The 25,221-nt window shown below is 39.9% G+C and overlaps 1 protein-coding gene across 1 annotated transcript; it reads right to left on the reverse strand.

The window, feature by feature from the left end:
* Positions 1-97: 97 nt before the first annotated feature.
* Positions 98-24,797, reverse strand: mosmoa (modulator of smoothened a). Its single transcript, XM_071473713.1, has 3 exons — positions 23,772-24,797; positions 12,520-12,732; positions 98-3,372 (listed from the first exon to the last, which is right to left on the reverse strand). Exons 1-3 carry the CDS (start codon positions 23,875-23,877, stop codon positions 3,188-3,190), a joined length of 504 nt encoding a protein of 167 aa, XP_071329814.1. The 5' UTR covers positions 23,878-24,797; the 3' UTR covers positions 98-3,187.
* Between the last annotated feature and the right edge of the window lie 424 nt (positions 24,798-25,221).

Consider the following 25,221-nt stretch of genomic DNA (forward strand, 5'->3'; position numbering starts at 1 on the left):
TCTCTCATTAAACAATCTACCGTTTTGTTTATCATCTCAGCTGTGGGTTAGATACATCACATCCCCTTAAATTCACACAATAAACCATCAGACTGTGTCAGAGTCACGCACACCCATTTTTTCTCTTTTTATTCAGTGATAAATAATTTCCTATGATCATAGGCTTTATGTGTAGACATCCGATCAAGCCAAGAGACAAATTAGAGGGCACACATTGCCACCATTAGAAAATAATAGCAGAAACAAAAACAATGAGGTAAGAAGTTCTTTTTTTTTTTATACATTTGTGGTGCTTCTATTTCTGTTACCTATACTGTTGAATGCACAGTGCTTCCTAATACAGAAATCCTGCCTTTTGTGTCTGTACATTATTAAACAAAAACAGGTCATGGCACAATACTGAACCACCCAAGACAGGGCACTGCAGAGTGTATAGTTTAGCAGTATACATCATCAGGCCGAGAGTAAGAAAAGCTGAGCAGGAAACAGAAATACAAAGCAAAACTCTAAGACTTAGCGACCGAGCTCCGTGAGTGACTCAACACACACAGACACACACACTTTTCAGGAGGGATCTGAGTGTCAGTAGAGAGTAAACATTAACAGTATGAGCCTAAGTGTGAGATTCGTTGTTTAAATATGTGTCAGAGCTAAAAGAATCAAAGGAAAATTAATCTTTCACTATTCTGATAATCAATAAATAACTTCATTTATTATTTCTAAGATGAAATGACAAATACTAACTTGTTGCTTTTCTGTCTCATGATACTAAATTAAACATTTTTGTGTTATGAACGGGTCTGGTGACTGAAGCGGCAACAAGCAGTTGATTAAAATTGCCAAAAATTTACAGCTTCTAAAATGTGAGGATTTAATGCATATCTATGTTGTCTGTGTTGTTTTAAACTAAACTGAATATATTTGGGTTGTTGATCAAACAAAACAAGACATCCCATAATGATAAATTGGGCTAGTGGAAGCATTTTTCACAATTTTATGGACAAAGCAAGTATTTAATTGAGAAAACAAATGATAGATTAAATGCAGGAGAAACTATACTGAAATGATGGTTGTAATATTATGTTTTGTATTTATGGTCATTTAAATCTCTCGTAAAAAAAAACAGCCACAACACTAATGGAGGAAAGATGGCAAAAAATGGTGATGAGCTGAATAAGGCCTGGTGCACTGGAGAAGAGTTGAGTGATGTGTTTTAATTTTGCTGGACTTGCACTGAAGCTCACAATGTTCTGCATCTTGATGTGCGTGTTCTAAAAAGGTAGAAACTGGTCTTAAAAAGTTGGAAACTGGAAAGAAATTTGGAATTTAAGGACATCACAAACTTGTAACGGGCAATTTTTAATTTTTTTAACACTTATTAGAGCAATTAATCCAGATAACAAATAAATCTGCAATGATTATGATTATTCATTAATCATTTTAGACAATTTTAAGCAGAAAAGCACATTCTCTGGTTCCAGCTTCTCAGATGTGAGGCTTTTCCTTGCCATATATGATAGTACATCTAATAGCTTTGACTTTTGATAGAACAACCTATCCAGACAAATCACCTTGGGCTGTGGGACATTTTACCAGGCATTTAATTATCAATAAACAATTAAGAGAAAATAATCTGCAGATTAAGTTATAGTTGCAGTCCTAATGTGTGGATCTACACAGTACAGACAGTGCGGTGGTTTACGCCTTCAAATATTAGTTTGTGTGTGTGTGTGTGTTTGTGTGTGTTACGTTCACAGGCCTCAAGAGCAGCACACTGAGGCACAGCCCCATGCATGGACCTGACCTGCAGTCCCAGTGCCTTCACTGTTGTACAAAACAAGACCAAAATAAATGCTCCTGGCTCACATCCTTCCTGTCCAACATTAAAGGAGAATACCACCAATTTTCAGCATTCACATGTTATTTTCACACCATACGCAACTTCACCTTCTATTCAGAAAAGTCAATAGTCTACTGTAATTAGCGAGATACGAGTTCATCTTAACCCCTCAAAAATGTAACACCACAGTGATGTACATCTTTGAAAAATACTTTGACAGTCACTGTGCTTGTGGCTGCACTTAACAGGATTAAGAATATTACTACAAATAGATCAGGTGTGTTTATGTATCAGATATATATCAGATGATCATTCCCTAAATTCACAGTCTTCTAGGTATTGGCAAAAGATGTGCATCAGTGTCCTGGGTTTAACTTAGCAAAAGAAGCTGTCTACACTCATTGATACTTTATTGCTGTCCATATAAATGACATTATGTAAGGTCTTATATTGAGTGGCATTCTCCTTTATGGTACTTGACTTCCCATTCTGTTGCCCACGGAGGTCACCCCTCGTTGCTACCTGCTCCTGAACTGAAGCTGGTTGGAGACAAAGAGGTGGCACACCTGCACCAGCCTCTTGTCAACAGCAGCCCGAGTGTTGGCCCAGACAGCTGGGATCACAGCTGCTCTCCTCAAACCACACACCTGGGGCCATGAGATGCACCAGGCGAGCATAAACCCTGCTCTAAAGCCAACCCCCCCATATCCTTCAAGGGTTTAGTTCAGTGAACCTCAGTTACACTCAAACTACTTCAGTGGAAAGGCGGCAGGGGGGTGCAAGAAAAAAAAACTAAACATATGAACACAAAATGTACAACAACAGAAAAACACACAACTGAAATAGCTAAGAGAAGCCAAAAATAGCAACAGGAGCAGTCGTGACGATGCAGATGTGTGCTGAGGGCGGCGGGGAGGACGGCTTGGAGTCAAGTCGAGGAGTGGCTGTAGTGGTCCTCAAGAAATGTGCGCCAGCATTGTGGTCACGGTTGCCATGACAGCGGCACATTAAGCACCCTTTCCAACAGAACAACAACAGAGAGACGGCCATATTTTAAATCAACTGTGGCAGGGTGCTGCGACAGCCTCAGCTGCCCTCTCTCACACTCCTACAACCCTTTGTGCCCGTGTCCTCCTTTAGTGTTTTGTTCATTTATTCGTTTTCATCTTTTAGTAGTTAGGTACTCCATGGTGCTGCGGTCCCTTGACACATAAGCTGAGGCTTCCCTGTTTCAGGCTTCTAGCCAGAGTTTGTCGTTTTTTAATTTTCAGTCATTGTGTGTTTTAGTAAATCCCATAAAATTTTCAGAGCCTCTTGTGTCAGTCCAGAGGCGGCACGGTCAACTCCTCAGCCTGGGAGGCAAACTTTGCCTGCAAACAGCAGTCCCACTATGGTGAAGAAGATGGAGAGGACAAACAGCACGTACGAGGAGCCGACCACTGTGTTGTTGGGCAGCTTGTACGGCTGACCTCCCACCTCGTTAATATAGAAGCCTATGGGGAAGATGAGTGCCGCCATGCAGAAGAGGATCACTGGAAGGAAGGAACAAGAGAGAACGTGTTAGTTTACCGTTTACACCTAAAGATGAATCTGTACAGATCATTTTACACTCTTGATGTGTCTAAAATCTATATGTAAAACCACATTACATGGATTTTGAGGTCAGACATCTGTAAGGGGCAACACTTTAAGTTCTCTTTATTTAACATTTATAATCAGTATATAAATGGTTAAAAATGTTTGTCACACACAATAATGTAGTTGTAAGCTTTTATAACTGTTTATTATCATTCTTGTCAACAACAAATTATCCTGTGGGCACATATCAGTGGAGACTGGTATATAAACAGATAATGAATGACAATATAGTACAACACAACTGTAATAATATAGAATATGCATAATAGTGTGCATTAATTAACACTTATCTGCTAATAACTACATTATACTTTTATGCAAACCCGTTATTAAATCTGTATGTGGTACTAATAAATGCGATAAAGGGCGACTTAAGTACAGCTCGAAAAATTGGGACACATGACACAAAACGACCTCAGCCTTTGTCTGAGTCCCTGTTTTGTGCTCTCCACAAAGATGCAGAAAATTAAGCATAAAGTCACTTCACTTGAGCAGGAAGCACAGGCTGCTCAAATTGAATTCAATTTTAGCAACTTCATTAGCGAGATACAATAGTGCCTTTCAAATGGCTTTGAAGGAGCAATTACACAAAGCAGGCTCATGGCATGCACGGAGATCAGTATGACTGCACCTCATATTTTTTAGGAAGATGAGAGAGAGACTCTCTCTGAGTTCTATTAAATGGCATTTATGTAATATTAATGTCTAAAAAATTTATTTAAAAGGTTATGTCATAGATTATACATTATTCTTACAAATGTACAACAACTGGAGTCCAAGCAAAAAAATCTGAGTAGTTGAGCCAAACCAAAATCTTCCTTAGTGCAGATAAAACAGGCTCACCGGTCTTTTTACAACAATGCACTTATTAGGAGAGAAGATTAAAAAAACAACTATTTTTCTTTCAAATTACTGTGGATACTTTGATTTTGTAAGACTTCAACAATCGGTTTAAAATCATCACAGCAGCAGAAGGCAGAAATTGGAGAAACCCAACATCTGACCTCAAGGTCTGCTAACAGAGCTGCAGCTGTAACTTTCTACTATCAATAGCAGGTTTAATTGTCTCATGTAGATAATAATGAATATTGTGGATGCCACAAGGTGACTGATGTGTCAGATGAAAAGGGAGACATCTGACTGAATAAGTGTGGAGATAAAGAGCCATTGTTTTATATATGCATTTCAGACAGAGACAGAGTTACCGTGTTTCTACACGAGATGACACTTTGCACAGCATTAGCTACAGACGCAGTGAACCAAGGGCAGTGTTTGTTAGGAAAGTAACATTAAAATTAGTTAGCTAATAAGATTCAGAGATATCGCATAGACGGCAACAAAATACACAGTTTGCTACTATCAGCCTGACAGTGCAGTGGCTCCTAATGTTATGCTCAGATTCTGCCCATACGTTTCAGCTGATTCAATGAATAACCATCTTCCACAGCTTTCTCTACAACTCAAACATCCAACAGAATGGCAAACATAACGAGCAAAGAGGGAATTTTCTGTGATATTTAAGTATTTCTGACTTAATTTCATTTTTCTGATATCACTCGAAGGCAGCATTCCTCCACCGTCAAATGTTTCGTCACATCTTTAAAAAGCCAACCTCAGGTGGGAGATTTAATTTAACCTCTGAAGTTTGTAAAATAAAATTCATATTTACGCTTAAAGGCTCAAAACAATAATTCAGATTTCAAGCTTACTAAACAGACACTCTGGGCTGTGGAAGAAGCTGTGATGTTGTTGTAGTTTCCTACGACTGCCACTAGATGTCTCCTAATAGCACATGTACATCACGAAACAGGAGGGTTGTTACAAACCTTATGTGAATCTAAGTTATTTCAGTGATTTCAGCGGTGAGGACTGAGGCAAAAACATCATTAAAGCTGAATGAAGCTCCATCAGTGACACAAATTTCAGAGGCTGTCTGCACTAGTGTCAACAAACACTGGCACTAATGGAATCAGTTCATTCAGGTCATAAATTGCATCATAACTGCCTCACCCAGCACATTTTAGTAACGAGATTACAAGATTTTACCAGAACTTTCCATAATCGGGGTATGGATTAGAAAAGCCTGGTAACACTGTCGGCCTCATAACGGAAGGTTTGAAAAAAGAAAGTATCAAAATTGATGAAGCACAACAAGAGATATCGCCTTCTTTTATTCTACACATTCTTCGTCCTTGTCAAAAACCTGGCGCTTACATTACCCACAATGCGATTCAACTGTTGCAGTTTGGTCAGAGATTCAGGTGTGTCACACTTCCAGCGGCTAATGTGGCCTAAAGTCACTAGCCTCAGGCAGAGATGAGGAGCAGGTTCCAGAGGTCTGGTAAGATCACTTCTTTCTCCACGCACCCAGATTAGTTTCGTTTTTCAGACTTGAAGTCTTCATATCCAACTGCAGACAGAGATTTTCTACAACTTTTTTCCACATATGCTGTTGTACTCCCCAAAACCCATGACCAGACTTTGATGGGCAAAATCAGTGCAGTTCTCCTTTTAAGTAAGAGAAGTACAGTTGTCACTATTTCTTAAACTTAAATGTGAATCAGAAATCCTGGTTTCTGTAGTCAGAGTAGAGGATTAGAAAAACAAGATTTCCCCTGCTAGATAGGCCATGTATTTGCTGAACCAGATTTTTAACTTGCAAAAGTACATGACAAAGACTCAACAAAGGTAAAGTATCATTGTGACACAATGTGACAGGATGTTAAGGGGTTTTCACACAGTGGTACATCCTTGTATCAAAAAATAGAAACATAACATAGCCTCAAGAAGTCTAAATATGTCAGTTTTTTCTCACTAAGGACTGACTGACTATTTGTAAAATTTTGTCACATTCACGCTGCAAGAAAAAACTGTGTCCTCACTACAGTGCTTTTCAGCACTCAGATATACACACAAGAAATGTCCTGAAGCAGCATCTTACATCACTAATACACCTAAAACAAGAAAGATATTGTTCCAAAATAAAGTCGGGTGTCGGGGCCACTCTGCACGTACACATGGATATGTAGTTACTTGATTATTACAGCTCATGCAAACTTTGATTAATATACTGACTAGTGAGCTCTGAAATCTGCATCAAACCCAGTGGGATCAATTAACTTGCTGTGCTGACCACATGCTGAGAATCATTACACTCATAATAGACACTCCTCTAAGGAAAAAAAAAAAAAAAAAGCGAGCATGTGATGTTCTGCTCAGCGTGTCAGGTTTGTTAGCAGCTGCAATGCAAAGCAGAGGTCAGAGGGGAAGTCATTACGAAGTCTGTGATTGGATAACAAAGCTGTCACTAATTAAAATGGCTCTGTTCTTTTTCCTTTGAAGATGTTATTTGTGAAGGCTTTAGTTCAGCTCTGGGTCCACTTATGTAACGCTCTGTGACGTTAAACTGCAAAGCAAACTGTGAGACTTTTGTGAATCGCGGATCAATGACTGTGCTGAATTTGTGGAATAGCTTCAGCTAATTAAAAATAGCTCTTGTTCTTTGATTGAGGAGTCAATCTGTTTATTCTGCTTTCGACCAGCATTATGTCCTGGACTGCTTGTCTGCTGCAGGGGACATGCAGACGAGGAAAATGCATTCATAAAGCTGCTACGTTACTAGTGTGTGCTATATAAACTCTCAGTGACACCTACCTTCCTTTTAAGCAGAATTACAAGTTCTCTAACACAAAATGTGACGTTAACTGAGGCTGCAAATAATTATTTCAGTTTCCTCAACTGTGTGTAATCCATTTGGTTACAGCTCATGAGGGTATTTTCAGCTTTCATTTTTCAGTCTATCTTGCCAATTTGCAGAGCTGTTCAGTACCTGAGGGATGTTGCCGTTAACAGTTTTGTTAACTAGAATGGTGACATTCAGCTTTAGGAGCCTGTGGTAGTACAGCAATCTGGATACTGGGCACAAAAAACATGTTTTCTGTATCTTGTATCTTTCTAATCTTAACGGTCAATATCTACAATTCAGACCAGGGATTAAATATTTTATATGGGAGAGATGAATGAAATCCTGTATCATGGTGAGAAATTGTTAATTGATAGAATCAACAGACAGGAATATTTGCTTTTTGGTTAATCCAGCAATTTGAATTCCTCACAAATTAAAGTGCTCTATTTTTTTTTTATATTGATTAAGGCAAAAATCATATAAATATTGCAACACTACTGGAACTGATGTGGTGAAGAAATTTCCCGGCGCTGATTCAGGATGACTTAATGGTGTATGCAGTATCTGTCAGGACTGTGCGCCCCACCGTTATCTGCAGCCAAGCCTGCTGTTCTCCGCACCTCCTCTAATCACTTTCCACTGCTTCCTATACATGTACACACTCTGCCAGTGTGTGTCCACTTTCACATGTAAGTATCATAGAAGAGTGTGACACAGTGTAGGGACACGTTGTGCTGACTCTGATTCTAATGTCTATTGTCCAGCGAGCAGAAATGAACACTCTCTGGTAAACCTACATTACAAGGTACATCTTGCTCGTTGCTCTGGCCATGTGTTTATTTGTGAGGGGGTATAATTGCAAAAGGATGTGGTGAAAGATCGACTAAGGTGGAGCCAGAAATCTGTGGCTCAGCGTTATTTCTGCAAGCCTCACCAGTGAGTTAACTAATGTGCACCTCATGGTCCACTGCTCGTCTTAAGTCCCTAAATTGATGACACATGGTGCCTTGCTCAGCTGTTGCCAGTGAAACTACAGAAACTTTGCTGATAAACTTGTAACTCGTTGCTACTATTGTATAGTACAGTAATTACCTTTGTATTTAAATCATAGAGCTGTAACAAGTAGTAAATTAGTCAATTAGAAACAGAAAATGACTCTGCAACTATTCTGAAAATCCATTTATTATTTGAGTCCCTTTTCTTTTTGCCAAACATCGTCTGGCTCCAGCTTCTCAAATGTGAGGATTTGCTGCTTTTCTTTGTTTTATGTGATGGTAAAGTGAATATTTTTACATTTGGACTACTGGTTGAAAATTGAATGATTTGCAGATGTAAGTTTGGGCTTTCAGAGACTAACTGTAAAACAACTTCAGATTTTTCTGCTATTTTCAAACAATTGATTGATAAATCAAAAAAAAAAAAAAGAGCAGATTAACGTATATGTAATTACAATGCAGCTATATTACATAATGTTGTAATGTTTACTATTATGATATTTAGTTTATATTCATACATTTAAATTATTGTGTTGATTAATTAATTATTCATTATTTCTTCTGTTTTACTCTCTTTTCCTTTCCTTGTATCCAGATGCTCTACTGCTGTAACAACCTTTCTCTAATAGCATCATTATAATTCTCTTCCATCAACAGTGTTTGAGACGATATATTGTGTTTACTCAGAGGTAATGTACCAGGGCCTGCAGATGCACTGATAGTGCAGTGTTTCCTATACAAAGGTCCACCTGTGGGCGTACCGCCAAAAGTCTACCACACCCACCACAGAATCTAAATGACAAAATTCACTGTGAAAAGTTAAACTGAGAAGTTGAGTAACAGAGCTGTGTACACATGTTGTGTAGTGCAATGATGAGTAGTTCCACCAGGCCAACAGCTGAGTTACAGAGGTGTGTTTCATTGGTGTACAACCTCCAATAAAGTCATCTTTACACATCACATAATTCCTGATACAATTATCTAATGAACATATGGACCAGCAGTTAACAACACTCATCATTACAGACAGTATTTTATCCAGTGCGAAAGTACACCAGGCTCTAATTGATGACAATTCAACAACAGCATTGCATAATATCTGGAAAATTTCCTTAAAAATTGGTATCTGTTCAATGGGGACCTTAATTGTTGTTGGACCAATCAAAATTGTGTTATAACTAAATGTGTATATATAACTACAACTTGGGGATGAAGAGGAAAATACATGTGTGCTCTAAATATGTTTTCTTTTATTTTTGTCTGTATTTTATACTGTAAATCACCTGTCCACCTGTTCATTGGTGAATACAGTGAAAATGTTTCATCTATGGTAATATAACTTTATTTATGTATCACGTAGATGAGTGCTGATGTGTGGCTTTCACATAGAATCTCATTTATGTCTCTAGACCAAAAGTATTTTTGAAAGACATTTTTTTTTTAGATTATGAGTTATTTATATATATATTTTCAGCAATTTACAGGTATACATAGACTTTCAGGGAAAAAGCATAAAACTATTTGAAATAAAAAATCTTACACTGTATTATAGTTTTATTTGTCACAATCATTTTTTCTTACATTTAGTTAATTGACATTTTTTTTACAACCTTGAACTTTTCTATAATAATATTTTTAGTTATTATGGACAAAATGAGAAGTCAGACTTACAGCTAAGTTTGTGCTGAAAAAGGATTTCATGCATGTGAGGTCAGCAAGTCAGCAAACTTCAGAGGAGTAATTACAACACTTATTTTGTGTGGATCCTGTTAATGTATTGCAAACGTATTTTATTTATTACTTCAGTCCCACTCTACCCCCACAGTTGACCGTCACACCTTGGGGAAACACTGCTGGTGCGTGTATATACAGACACAGAGGCGGGCCTGTGCTGATCATACAAAGCTGTCCATTCAGGTGCCGGTGGCCTAGAGCCAGTTACAGTACAGACTAGGCACCTCCTCTCAACCCTCATCACCTGTTTGACCTGAATGAACCATCCCCTGTCTCCTCACTACCAGCTTCACTTTATTCGTCCTCTCTCCCCTTCCATTTGTGTCTTTACATTGGCATCCACCTCTCACTAACACCCTTAGCAGCTCTTCACCTCTACAAACATGATTACTCACTCAACTCGTCCCCTTTACTCAACATGTCTTCCTCTTCCTCACTTAACCTCTCCCCCACATAGCAGAGAAGTGTTTGCCATCAGCTTAAGTTCAGCAACATCAGAGGGGAAAAAAAGCCACAGCCAGGTCCCTTTTTGCCTTTTTCCATCCCTCTTCTCCACTTGAAACAAGCTCTTGAAATACAAGAGGATCCCCGGAAGACCATCAGTAGCTAAAGTGCCGACTAATGGAGTTATAAAAAGAAAAGGTGAAAAAGGCATTTTTTCCCCATCAGTCTATACTCAATAACCCATAATGACAAAGTGAAAATTGTGTTTTTAGAAATTTTTTCAAATTTATCAAAAGAAAAAAAAAAACAACTTAAATCTCTTATTTACAAAATATTCTGACCATTAAATCAGTGTTTTTTAAAAGTCCCTCTAAGCCTTGCACACCTGGATTTGGCCAGCTTTTCATATTTTTCCTGACAGACCCTCTCAAGCTCTGTCAGACTGGGTGGGACATGTCTGGGAACTCCAGTATGAAAAGACCCAAAATGAACACTGTAATGGGACAACGTGATTAGTGTAAGCAAATTATTTAAACAGCATTTGTACAGAAATGATTCTGTCCCAAGCTTTTTCATCCATATAAGTGGTTGATCACTATGAGCGGTTTCCACTGTAAAAAGAGAGATTCTATGGCATTCATATATTTGTTCATGTTTTATGAAGGGTTTAACCTCAGCCATGTCATACAACAACAACAGCAATCATACATTCTTACAGGGTTACAGCTTTACTGCTGTTAATTTTTTTTTTAATGCATTGGTATTGGATTGGTACTTGGTATCTGCCGATACAAAAGTTCAGGTATCAGCATGGGTAAGGAAAAAATGGGATCAGAACATCTCTAAAAGATCTTTGACCACTCAAAATTAAATCTACAACACAAAGTGCGTAAAAAGTTAAGGGGTCTAAATACTTTCTGGAACCGCTGTATCTGTCACAAGTCTTTTCCTCTCTCGAGCCTTATTTCCTTAGTTAAATCATCATCATGCTTTCTGACAGTTTAAAAGAAAAAAAAAATCTGTACTAATAATATACCTCTTGTCTAATATGGCCAATAGAAGCTTAACAGGGAGACAAGGGTGACAAATGCACACAGTTGCCATGGCAACCTTCTTACTTTCCATTGAGTGTGACCGTTAAACAATGACTCAATGCCTTTCTAATTTAGCTGGTGACACAGATTTGAGCCTACCGGACAGATAGTTTGTGGGGTTTGGGACTCTGTAAAGTGGTGATTCATTGTGTATTTGCAAGTGATTAAGAAGAGTTACAAAACCTAATTATAAATCTGCATTTGGTTTGGTAGGCAACAAAACTCGGTTTCTTGTTCAAATCCATGGGCTACTTTTCCTCTGCAGAACAAAGAAGTCACAGTGTCATGAAAAATGCACTCAGCTTTCACACAATAAAACAGTACAGAGCATTGTGGCTTCACATGCCGCTGCTCCATCGCTATGAGTGTGCTCGAGGCCGTCTACTCCCTTAACTAACCAATCAAACTCCACCCTTCCACACAGCCTTACGAAAGCAGCTCGGCCACACGAGATGGATGCTGAGTTATTATCGAGTCCTGGGAGTGCATCTATACAGCAATTGTGTTTTTGGGGGGGGGGGGGGGGGGGGGGCAGTGATGTTCAAGGCAAAGAGGGAGAGAAAACACTACAGAAACACTGTGACACATAAGCCACCCACTCGGGTACCAGACAAGCTGCATTACTCAATATATCAGTATCAGGGAGCAAGAGGAGTCGTCAAGTATGCAAAAAAAAAAAAAAAAAAAACTGTTTGAAATGTGCAAACACAACCAAACACACACATACACCCACACACAGCTTCTCACGTCACTCTCAGAAACACAAACACACGGATGCATATCATCTGATGTTTTTGACGTCACATACATCATCTTCACTTGCAAATTAGCAGCGCATAACCGGGCTAAAACCAATTTTTCACACTGATTCAACCTCACCTCTTCTCCTTTCATTATTCCCTGCCCTATGAGAGACTATGGGCATGAATATAATAATGTAGCAAAGGTGATTTTCTAAAGGTTGTGTCATGACAGAGGCAGTGAAACAGAGAAAAAAGTGAGAGAGCTCCAGAGGAAATGTGCTGAGGGCAAGTCTAGTATAAAAAGACTGCTTCATTCAGTGTGAATGTCATTGTCTCGTTCACTTACTGCCAGTGAAGGCAATCCAGCGGGCGTATTTGGTGGCTTCTCTGCGCCAGTGTGATGCCACCAGCAGTCCACAGGTGACCGTGAGGGAGATGATGCCCATGATGATGAAGAAAAGTGTGGTGACCCACTCCGGGGGCAGCCGTGGTGGGATACAGGTTCGGTCTCGTCCGTGGATGGTCTGACATTGCCGGACTAGACCGACTGTAAGGGCACCTGCAGAGAGAGGGTGAATGTTCGATGAGGTGTCCATTTTAATGAATCCGTTTTAATGCATCACTCATCTAGCACAAAAACGTTGAATATTGGGGTTACCAATGGATCTGTTGCAGACCTTTTTTGCTAGGCATGTGATTTTTGTTGTTGGTGAGCAGCCATAGAGGTGGAGATATGACTATAATAAAGCTTAGGATCTAAACAGGTGAAATATTTGAATATTTTAACACATATTTACTCTTTTATCTCACCTACATTTTGTTGGAAACTGTCCAACACTCATATAATTATGTGTTTTTGTTTTTACCTGTTAGCTGTAATAGGATAAGAGCACATGCAGATCTAGTAACTAAGGTAATTACTGCTAAAACAGCTCACAGAATACAGCTTTGACAATGAGGAGAAACATTGCAGGTGGAAAAACTATAAGAAGCAACAATGATTAATGTTCTCATACTGCAGACAAACAGTAAAGCAGTGATGATTTACCCCCTCAATCAATGACATGGTCGAAGGAGGGTAGACCAAAGCGTAGCAGCTCATCTACTGCAAAGTGAAAGAGGAGCAGGTGAAAGACAGGGAATGGAATAAGACAGTGAGAAGCTCCTTTAATTTGTCACTAATTCAGTGCTTGCTAGGAGCTGGGGACTTTCTTCACACTTGTGTGCTCAATTATGCCACTGGCCAACATTTTGTCTTGCACGAACCGACCCTGCCAATTAACTGAATCTCTCACATGCTGGCATGAGAGTCAACATAAAACACAAAGTCAGTAAGGATTTGCAGTGATATCAGACACATATGCAGCAGCTTTCAAAGCTTAATTATTTCTATAAATACACTATATGCCTAAGCCTTCCATACTCAGTTATAACCACCAACACTTAAAATCTCCTTCCCTCCATCTTCCATCCTTCAAGTGTTTGGATGAGGATCTGTACATGTGTAAGTTTGCACATCTGCTTTCATAAAATATGACATGACTTAATGTTCTTCTGTTCCTATCTATCACTGATCAGACAAATGGATTCATGCCTCACTCATGAGTCATGAGCAGAGCGTGAAGTGTGAGTGTGAAGGCCAGCACTCAGAGCAGGCATATGCTCCAGTGGTGCAGCCACTCTGGAGGGGAGCCATTCAATTAGAGCATGTCCTCAAGGGGAATTTCTACCTGAGTAAGCAGAAGAGCATTGCATCACTCAGGACTCTGCTGATCACAGGTCTCTAGCAAAGAAGGATCGGAGGTCTTCATTTGGAAGATTAGCGGGGGCATTGATCAAAGCGGTTTCATTAGTGAACACTTGGATGAGCTGGAGTGGGTTTCTGGACGGCACATAGCTGTCATACACCCCATGCTTTGACACTGTCCATATGTCAACAAATGATGGGACACTGTTAGGCTATGTTGAGACAGATAACAGTACTGCATGATACAACACATCCGCCTCAAACAGCAAAGAATACACACTGCTGTACAGTGTTCTGCCTTCAAAATCATACCTGTTTTAAATAGAACCAACCTTCCTGGATTGAATTCTGTTGTCATGCAGGAACCTGAACCAACACTCCCGACAAATGCAGTCTCTATTAGTACAGAAAACCTGCCACAGTTCTTGAAATAGTTCCAACAACAAACATTATGCAGTCATAATTAATAAAGCCCACACTTGCAGAACAGACTCAAGTAAATAAGACAAACTTTCATTTAAAGGTCCCCAGAGAGACTTTTCTTGTTAACACGAGTTATGTTTACATTCAGTGTTACTCACCAAAACTCACTGTACATATCCTTTATAAATGCAAATTCCTCATTAAATAAGTATTTTAAGTATTTTAAAGCCCAGTATTATTTACATCCATGTTTACTTGCTAGCAGTCTTCTTCATCCAAGCTTTTGCGGGTGTGTTCCAACATATCTTTGTACATTACTGCCACCTGTTGATCAGTGGAACATTGTGAAACCATCAGCAGGACTGTGACTCGTTATATTATACTTCTGTGGACCCCATGTAGACAGCCTGGAGAAATCCCAACAGAAGCTAAATCAACTGCTTGTTTGAAGCGCAGACCCACATATTACATTGCAGAGATTTGGAAAGTGTGCACATCAGCACCTCTATGAGCTGCTGCAACCTATGGTTATCCCATGACACTCTTCTCTGCATCTGTCTGTGGGGACGTTTACATGTAACATCAGAAGCATAATTGCGACATCACTTGCATGTGCAAGAGATGAACAAAATCAGAACTCAGAATCAGAATATATGCATATATAAAATTAATAGTATATAGTATTTGGCTAAGCAATACTAAACAGAGGTTTTAAAGGAACAATGGTTCCTCTGGAAAATACAGTGGCATAATTCTCTCTACAAGTTTGAGACATAATCTGAAAAAAGAAAAATTAAGAGTGGTAAACACTCCATCCACTGACCACAAAATAACCCATTCACTAAAAGGCAAGTCTGTGTGGGCGACATCATAAAAGTTCAACAGTGGCTCAGCAGGTGGGCGGACGTGTGCATGAGACAAGTATGCAAGCTGGAATTTCAGAGGGTCAAGCGCGTTACTTAGTCTGTCTGGTACCCAAATCTTTGCATATTTACATAATGAATACATGATGCCGCTAACAACCGCACTGAGTTTAAACCACTTGAAACAGAAAACCAAAGCTTGTGTGACAAAAGTGCTCTTGTTGCCCAGGGGGCGTGGTGGGCTGTGCAGAGGAAATCCTGTCCCCTTTATAACACCCAGTGAAAACACTGCTTTTACAGTAATAACTGAATACAAACCCAACCCTTTCCAACCCACAAAAACAATGCCAGTGGTTCAAAGGAAATACCTTGGGAGTCTATAGATGTTAAAGGCAAGCTACATGTGGAGCTGCAGACTTGAAAGCTACACATTTCCTGTTACAGACATAATAATCTATCTTCTGGACCCCACACAAAAACAGTGTTTGTCCTTAACTCTAACGTATCATCTGTGGCAACTCATTTCTTGCTGTGCAGAACATTTATGCAATAACAGTGAAAAGAAAAAAAGAACAAAAAAAAACAAAAAACGGAGGTCATGGCTCATGATAAAAACGGCACTTGAATGGCTCAAAGGCTTACTCAACAGCCCGTTCTTGCAGTTAGCCGAACATTACCAAATAACCTTGAACAAATTAAAGAACAGGGGGTGATCGAGGTTAAAAAGCAGGGACTGGTGCTGGGAACAGGAGAACATTAGGCAAACGTTTGATAGCTGTGGCTAATGGCAGCGGTTTATGACCATTTCCCCTAGATCCTCTGGCCTCCTGCTGTTTCACTGGCTCTCTGTGGAATTCCTGGCCTACAGCAGGCAGGCACGCTATGGCACAAGAATACAGGTAAACAACTCAACAGGCAGGAATACAGACACAGTTCTAGTTAAAGTCTGAGTCAAACAACAACAGCGTGTTTATGATAGATATTTTTCATTCTAAAATGGGAGATACCAATACAAACCTTCACTTGCACACAGCCCTACAAACCTGGAATAGTTTGACATTTTGGGAAGGAATTTTATTTAGCTTTGCTGTGGAAAAGATTAATGCTGTTCGTATCTGTCCATTAAATTTGATAGCAGGCAGCAAGCTTAACTGAGCACAAAGACCAAGGGGGGAAACTAGGCTTACTAGCTGCAACTTCTCTTTAACAGACAGATATGACAGTGGCGTCAACTGTCTCACCAAACTTGCCACCAGAAAGTGAATAAGCCCATTTTTAACTATTTCTTTCAGTGAGGTCAGAAACTAAAAAAGTACGACCATACAAATGATGCCTCATTTTGACCCTGTGGCAGGATGGGGAAAGGTCAGAGTGGGGAGTGAAGGGAGCACCTTGAATAACTTGTATGTGATGTGTAAAGGAAAGGTCACTTTAGCCTTCTGTTCAAGGAAAGTGTGCATCATTTAGCACTGAAAACAGTGCAATGAGACTAAACAGCAATGTGACTATTCAGTTGTGGATAATAAATACTGAGCAGAGAGACCACCAACACTCTGAGAGAGCAGTGATTCAGTCTGGTAGAGTAATACTGCACCTGAAGGTGATGGCGCATCGCTAGAATAATGACTTTCATTTCCAAATACAGTGCATCAGTGTGTTGTATTATATCTATTACCTGACTGCACACATCCTCGGTCAAAGCTGACCAAAGGTGAACTCTGACATGCAAATGGAGCTGACGTGCAGCATGAGATCACAGCGAAACAGGAAACAAAGCTTGAGCACATCAGTCATACAAGCTTTAGCTAAAGTAAATGGCAGAGAGAGCAAGTATGCCCATACCTACATAAAAGAAACCATTAAAATGCATTATGTTTGTTTTGTGCAAGTCTTGCATGGTTCCTCTGTCTCTCATTTACAGAAAAATTGGGCCAGTTTTCATTTGGAGGCCCAGCTCACTTTCACACCTCCATCATGCATTACCCGGCAGTCAGCTCTGCACTATGATCAAAATACAACTCTCACCATGTCTTGGTCTAAATGAGAGGAAATAAGGGCCATGTCTGCTCATCTTCAGAATCATGATGCTGTCATTAGTGGAGCATAGGGGATGCTGCTGTTTGTAGGCTCTAGAGGGATGAGTCAACCAGGCCTCTGAACTTTGGTGGGTGGCAACTAGGCAAGCTACAGCAGCCAACAGCTGCTTCTTCTGCCGCTGCTGCTGGAGGCTTTTACAGCGCCCACTTACATTACAGGGGCACTGGAGCGCTACTGTGTACAGTCTAAACCTGCATGCAAAACATGGTGGACATGAAAAAAGAGCCACAAACACCAATGTGTAAGAAAACAGCCACTCCCCTGTGAGCCACAGTGAGAATAAACAGACTCATAATTTCACACAAAACTTGCACCAGTGCTTACAGCTAAAATAAATACAAATCAAACACATGTCCAATGTTAAACACCAGCACACCTCAACTCTCATCCACGCTGTGCTGTGGACAAAGTATGTCAAATATGACTTTGTAAAGTCAAAGGAAAACATAGTTAAAATTCTATGCCCAAATGCTGCCAACTTCAGTGCTGATTATATGAGAAATTAATCCTGTTTACTGTCACACTGTCCACAGTCAGCTTCCTCTTTATAGAGAACCAAGTGTTGATGAATTATGCTCATGAGTGTCTCCGTTTCTGCATCTGGACTGTCAACCAAAATCAAATGTTCAGATTTTGCTATCATGCATTCTTGGTGGACGAACGTTACCAAAAGGACCTGACGGCAAACACATGAAAATGCATTTTCAAAACACTGCTTTCGATGAAGAGTGACAATACACCAATATGCTCATCAGTGTTTCCCTTATATATAATTCGCAACAGCTGGCAGCCATTGCAAAATTACTGCCGCCACTGCAAATGCTACCAACTCTGCAAATACATGACTCTGCAGAGGGCTTTTAATTTGATACGACCTCTGAAGTGGAGATGTGTGTAAACACTGACACAAGGTGAGAGGGAGAGAGAGAAAGAGGAGAAAAAGAAAGAGAGGAGAGAGAAAGGTAGATTTAACTAGATGGATTTTTATAACCTATTGATATTCACTCCGGTCTTAGATTTACTACGCCCACGTGCCACCCAGGTACAACAAAACCCTTCATAGTCAGACTAGTCATCGAGCACGCCAGGACAAATCCTGGTGGGCCACTGCATCGGTATGCCAGTTTACTGTCAACAATGTGCCTGTCATTCAGCATGCGTGGTCCAGGACTGGGCTCACTTCACTGTCATTGTTGTAGTACTGCCAGAACGTAATGGAATGATGCTCTGCCTCTTTTCTTCTCAAAGTGAGGAAACAGAACAGTTCACATAATCAGGTTGAAATTCTTAAACATTTCATATACTCAGATACATATTTAATAGGCTGTGGAGCAAATCTTGGAACCGACAACTCGCTCATCTTTTCTAAACCTACACTGTGTGCATGTTTCAGCTTTACATTTAACACTTACAAGCTACAATACATTTACTGCAGGTAACAGGTGTCGAAACCAAATGGCTTCTAGCCCGTAGATAGCATCTAAATTCTCAGTTCTGAACTGTTGCTGTGGCTTATGTTCTCACTTGTTGGCACAGGCTGGACTGAAGTTATAACTGCTGGCTTTGCAGCTCTTCAACTGGATGATATGAACTGGGCCTGGTTTCAGTTGCTTTGTGTCAATGACACAGCATGTCCTTGTGCTTTGAAAAGGGATACCTAAAATAACACATTTTAATATTCTCCTGTTTCATCTATTTCGATATTGTCAAACTCAGACTATAACAACTGCAGCAAAAAAGAAAAAAAAATGTTTTTTCAGTACTTTTCATGCAATCAACAGACTAAAACTATTACCCATAACTAGTAATGAGAGTGTGTCCAACCCCAGTCAAAACACATCACCTGTAGCAGCATATTGGAGCTGATGCAGCTTCTTAGTGGATTATCTATATTTTTGGTTTTTATAAAGACTAAATTACATCTTATCTATAAATAAAAGAAATACATCGCTCTCTCCCCTGCACATGTAGTGTTGATTCAGTCCCCCTAAACCATACTCCTACTCTCATGTCATATTTTACCTAAAAACTCCCCTTTTAATGTCTTTGTTCACCCGATGAGGTGTAAAGAAAACATCAGATTTACATACAGTAAGAGGAAGTAAAACTTGGCATTTTGTTCATGGTGCAGTTATGAAATTGTCTCCTGCCGACCTGATGTCTGAGGTCATGCTTCCAATCACCTGCCTCTACTTCCAGCGCAGTTAGTATTGTAGTTTGGTCATTTTAAGACAACACTCGGTTTGTAGTTTAAGTTTACGACAGCTACATTGACTCATCAGAATAGTATGCACTTTGGGGCAATAAACATCCATCCCTGTGAAACTAAATAAATAAATAATGCATTTTGTAATGTTTTAAGAAACCACTTGCCTGAAAACAGAAACAGCGCAGCACCTTCCTGTCACAGCTTTCACTTTGCACTTTGCACTTTCCATTTACATATGCATATACATAGTATATTATTATTTATATCTGCCATTCTGTATTTTTATTTCTTTCTGTCTACCTCTGTATTTTATTCTATTGTATATTTTGTATTATAATACACCGGACAGCTGTAACAAACTAATTTCCCTTCGGGGATGAATAAAGTCATCTATCTATCTATCTATCTTTGTGTTCTCCATCAACAGCATCTTTTGTTTCTGATACATTTAGTAGCTCACTGCAAGTAATAAAACATTGCAGTAACCTCAGGGTAATGCTATGTGGACAGGTAAGAGTTAGCACTTCATTCTTAAACAAAAACTACATCTTCACCAAATCCACCTGATGCTGTTGAAATTGAAGTGGTTGATTGACCTATGGCAATGGCACAGTAAAGACAGGGAGATTAAACAGTCTGGTGGAAAAGCATTTCCCTAGAAGGATTCCGTGAAGGGGTTTGATGCTAAAATTGCAGGTTTTATAGAAAACCTACATGGAAAGATGCTACATATGAAACTGTCACCATCAGTGGCCTTGGATAGAAGAGCATGATGACAGCCAGCCTGTACCTGGATGTGATATAGCATGTGTGTGTGGACACAGAGTTCTTTCAGGTTATTCAGGCTCTAGAAAATAGTATCAACTGTAGTAACAAGTATCTGCAGGAGGGGCCATAATAGCAGAGCTGCCGAGAATCACAGTTTCTGTCTGACACGGCTGCAACAATGGCTTTGTCTCGAAGCTCGACACAGGAAATCAACTTAAGCTGTTATTGCCTGAGGACATCACACTGAAGTGAGGACAGTGTCATACAGCCATATTGTGTCTTTAACACTGAGTGACATTGGTGTTATTTCTCCTTCCTCAAGAATGCAGGCTTTGCAGGCGTTTGGCTTTTTGTGTCAAATCTTGGCCTAAAGGTTTGCTTCTATTATCTGTTTGCAGTTTCTTTACTTATTCTTGATTAGTTCACAAAAAAAGCTTTGATCAAATCACTCAACCACAGCAGGAGCCAGAAAAAGCCACACACTCCTTTAGCAAAGTCAGGTTTTATCGATGCTAACAGTCCTGGAGAACATGTCTTTTTCTCCACACTCTGAGTACAAAGATGACACGCTGAGCTCCGACAAGGGCAGGTTGTCAAGCACTGAGTCCCTCTGATAAGACCACAACAAAGCTGGGAACAAGAGGTCAGCTGATTGGAGATAATACAATGTGGGGAGTCATCAGGCGCTCTTTCTTCATAATAACTTCAAACAGTATACTGCTCTGTGGAATGGGGCAGACAAAGTAATGTAATCAGCCCAGGGTAAATTGCTTAACTCTGAAATAATTTCATCAAAATTACAAACACTGCAAGAAATGTGCCTCTTATTAGATTGAGTCCCATTTGGCAGGTGTAATAATCAGCAATTTGGTATGCAAGTGTCCAAATTAAAAAAAAGACAGTGCAGCAGATCTGCAAAGAGAAACTGAAAAAGTATTCAATATAAAACTAGGAAATGTGAAAGCATACTCTGACGTGGCGTGAAAGCAAACATCACCCAACTTTAAAGCCGAGCAAGCAATAATGATTTGTTCACTGAAAATTTTTCAAGATGTGTTGGTTTTTTGCTTACCTAAATGTCAGAGTAAAAATAAACAGTTCTTGTACTGCACAATGATATAGCAATGTAAAAGGCAGAAAATAGTATAATACCATGAAAGCCCTGAAAAAGAGAAAAAAGTTTGTGTACAGCATGTATTTCAAGGATGGAGGTTTTGGCAAGTGCAAGATGAACACAAAATCAGCAAACTAACATTTATAATTACTATATAAACATTTAATAAATGGTTTATAACAGACTATAATGTAGTTGTAGGCAGCAGTTAATCTTAACACACCAGCCTCCACTTATGAGTGACCACAGGAAGAGTTAAAGTTGACAAATGCATTCATAAACACTTATGAGGTGTGGGTGAAAAATTGATTACATAAGATTCGTGATTATGAATCGATTCACAAATGTCAAAAAATGATTTTTGTAAAAATGTTATTTGATCAATTACCTTCTATTAACGCTGACAAGCACAACACGTTTCCATCACAGCTCTGATGCAAGTAATTTCTCATACATTTGGCATTAGAGGTGCACATAATGCTAAATTTCTCATTTATGTAGAGCTATACAATGATAACACCAGAGTGTCATTAATAAAAGCTGATCTGCAATTATTTTACTACTGACTAAATAATCCAGAAAAGCAAAAACAAAACTTCCTTGCTAATTATGCCATACCAGTATAGACAGAAACAATAACATACTGTCCAAGGTGAAGGTTTACACAGAAAATGCAAGGGGACTGACTGCCTTTCTAGACCAAAAACGCTCATAACAGTGACACCTCTCTTAAAAATCTAAATTAGTTTACGATTATATATTCCAAAACAGCAGCTGGCAAAATGTTGAGGAAAAAAAATGTGTGAAGGAGATTGGTCTGTCTGCGTCATTGGTCTGTCACAAATGTCTCACAAAACCAATCTAAGTCCCATCACAATCAACAAACAGACGGATGAAACCTGTGAGGGGAAGCAAGAACAGAGACAGCGAGGTGGAAGCTGGTGGCTGTACAACACCCACACTCACTGCAACACCGCAGTTTAAATATAGCAAAGGTTCAACTTTCTGAACCTGCAGGTACAGAACTGTGGATCTCAGCGGGCAGTCACCATGCACCTCATTTATGGCTGTAGTGCGCTAATTTTAGATGAACTGAGCCATAATGCCCACAACCTTGTCTCCAATTGTCTAACAAATCTAAAGACCCATTCATGCTTTACAATACAAAAACTGTGCCATGCACTGTACACAATGCCCTCATTCTATTTGCATCCTATTATTACTTTTGTAAAGATTAGTTATTCTGTTAGCTCATACAGTGTGGATGTATATTGGTGGATGATGAACCCTCCCTGACCCACTTACTAAGCTGTCATCGTGCAGAGGGAACAAAGAGGAGCAGCTGTCTATCAATAGCCTGAATGTGTTTTCAGGACTGACACAAATAAAACAGAGGACCAACGACATGTGCTCCTGTCCAAAATCAGCAGGGACTGCCACAAATAAACAGCTTTTAGCTTTGATTCCTCAAGGGATCGAAGACCAGATTAATCAAATGGAGGTCACTTCAAATGTCAAGTTGCCAGCATGACACAGAACCATCATTACCCTTAGTGCAGAAACGAGACAAACAAACAACTAACACTTATTTCCATTATCATTATTATATCAACTGTTTTTGGTGTAGTTTGACATTTCTTAAAATTTCTACTAAAAACATTGTGAAATCCTCACATAACTTGTATTATTTGACCAAGTGATCAAAACCCCAAACTACTTAATTAACAACAGCATGAAACAAAGAAAAGCAACAATTCCCAACATCTAAGAAGCTGGTACAAGCCAATGTTTGCCGTTTTCAGTTTGATTAATTTTTTTCAATTATTGATCACTTATCAAAACTGTTGGCAATTAATCAAATAAGTTCAGCATTATAATAGTGCAAAAATACTAATTGTTCTTGGTTTCTAGCTTCTCAAATGTAAGGATTTGCTGCTTTCCTCTGTTCTACATTGTTGTACATCTGATATTTTTAGGTCTTGGACAGTTGATTGGACAATATAAGACCTGCGATTTTTCACTGTTTTCACATTTTAAAGATTAAACTATTCATCTGAATCAGTAAAAATAATAATAATAAATCACTACTTGCATTCCAGGGACCAACAGAAAACCATAGTGCTATTTCAATTACGGAACTGTATGTTTGATCTTGAAATTATGGTCTGGGCATAAGAAGCAACGTAAACATGGACTGAACCTACTGCTATGGAGGACAAAAGATGTTGCTGCAGATGAGACCCTCCTCGCACAATGGGATATATCTTTGCTGTGGAGATTATCTGCTACCATGTGGGGAGAGTGCTTTTAAAACATAGGTGAGAAATTCTGTCAAAACACACAAAAGAAAACAGTAGTCACGGCCTGCTTCATTTACCTGCTGATTCACCAGTGTTGATCCAGTCTGGGTTTGCAATGCTGGCTATTGCAAAGATATCTGCTGCCAGAAACAGGCACCCTGAAATGATCGTTAGTTTATCCATATCGCCAGCTGATGAAGCGGTGAAGGACGGGGAGGGAGTGTGGGGAGGGGGGAGCGGTGGTCGTTGTCCAAATGTATCCCCGAGTGCTGAGAAACACTGGGTTATCAGTCTAACCTCGCCCCCTTCAGCAGGAGTCTGCTGTTGTGGTTCCGCTGTGCATTTTGCAGCAACGTTAGCTCCTTCGCGTCAAGCAAGCGTGAGCCTCCAGCTACAAAAGGCTCAAAAACGACGCACAAAAGCATCACATCTCAAACGCCCGTAGGAGTCCACAGCAGGGTGAAACAAAAGCTCACTCAGCGCCGAGTCCCTGAACCGCTTGTGCTGTCTTTCGGATCCGTTTAGCAGCAGCAGCCGCCGCAGCAGCGGCAGCATCGGGCACAGCTGCGGCTAGCAGATAGCTAGCTAGCTACTTCCGAGATTCGGGCTCGGTGTGCCGAGCTGCGGCCCAGAAGCTGCTCGACGGCCGAGACCGCGACTGCGCCAACATTTCAGACACAATGTCACACAAACGGGGGTGCAGACGGAGCAAAGCAAGTCCCCCTCACTTCGCGGTATCCGTGTATTTTTTTATTTTTTTATTATGTTTTTAGCGAAGGTCTAACGTTACCCGTCAGGAAAACGAGAACCCATCACCGTCTCTGGCTTACTCGCCCCCCTTCTCCGCTGGAATAGCATCTGGTACTTTCAGCCCGTTAGCCAGCGAGCTCCACCGCCTCCTCTTCTCCGGACCTCGGTGAGGAGACGCCGCGTATTTCAGTCCAGTGGGGACGGCACAGGTCGGTGTGTGGACGGTGAGACGGGAGCGTTATTGTTATGCTCTCAAGCCGTATGTCCACCGTTAGCTCAGCCTCCCTTTCTGCCAAATGACATCAGGCGAACACCCCCACGCAGCGTCGCTCTCACACACACACACACACACACACACGCACACACACACACACACACACACACGCACACACACACACACACACGCACAGAGCTCAGTGTCTCTCATCGCGATATTATGTAAAGGAAAAAAAAAACGGGGGTCGTGTTCACGGATGTATTATAAGACCATGGTCGTGTAGTCCTGAGTCGCCCTATTTGGGCCAAATAATTGGTGGGTCAATTGTTTTGTTTTTCACTAAACAAAACAATTAAAAAACACAACACAACACAACTGAAAATACGTTTTGTGGAATGTCTGAATTATTGGGTTTCTAAAAATAAAATGTTTCCTGTTTTGTTGTTTTTATAAAATGTTTTCTATAGTTTTTTGAAATGTTTTGTTTTCTAAAATGCATTTTTTTTATTTAGTTGTGTTGCGTTTTGTCCAGTGTTTATATTTTTATATGTAAATGTTGC

Source organism: Trachinotus anak, unplaced genomic scaffold, assembly GCF_046630095.1.
Source record: "Trachinotus anak isolate AG129_WGS33_773 ecotype Australia unplaced genomic scaffold, CSIRO_AGI_Tana_v1 ptg000003l, whole genome shotgun sequence".
Lineage (NCBI taxonomy): Eukaryota > Metazoa > Chordata > Actinopteri > Carangiformes > Carangidae > Trachinotus > Trachinotus anak.

Bases quoted from the DNA above. Each gene is read 5' to 3' on its own strand.
- mosmoa (XM_071473713.1), bottom strand. From the start codon at position 23,877: ATGGATAAACTAACGATCATTTCAGGGTGCCTGTTTCTGGCAGCAGAT. The intron at 12,733-23,771 runs GTAAATGAAGCA...CTCTCTCTGCAG, and splicing joins CAACACTGGTGAATCAGCAG to GTGCCCTTACAGTCGGTCTA. The intron at 3,373-12,519 runs GTAAGTGAACGA...CCTTCCTTCCAG, and splicing joins CTGGATTGCCTTCACTGGCA to TGATCCTCTTCTGCATGGCG.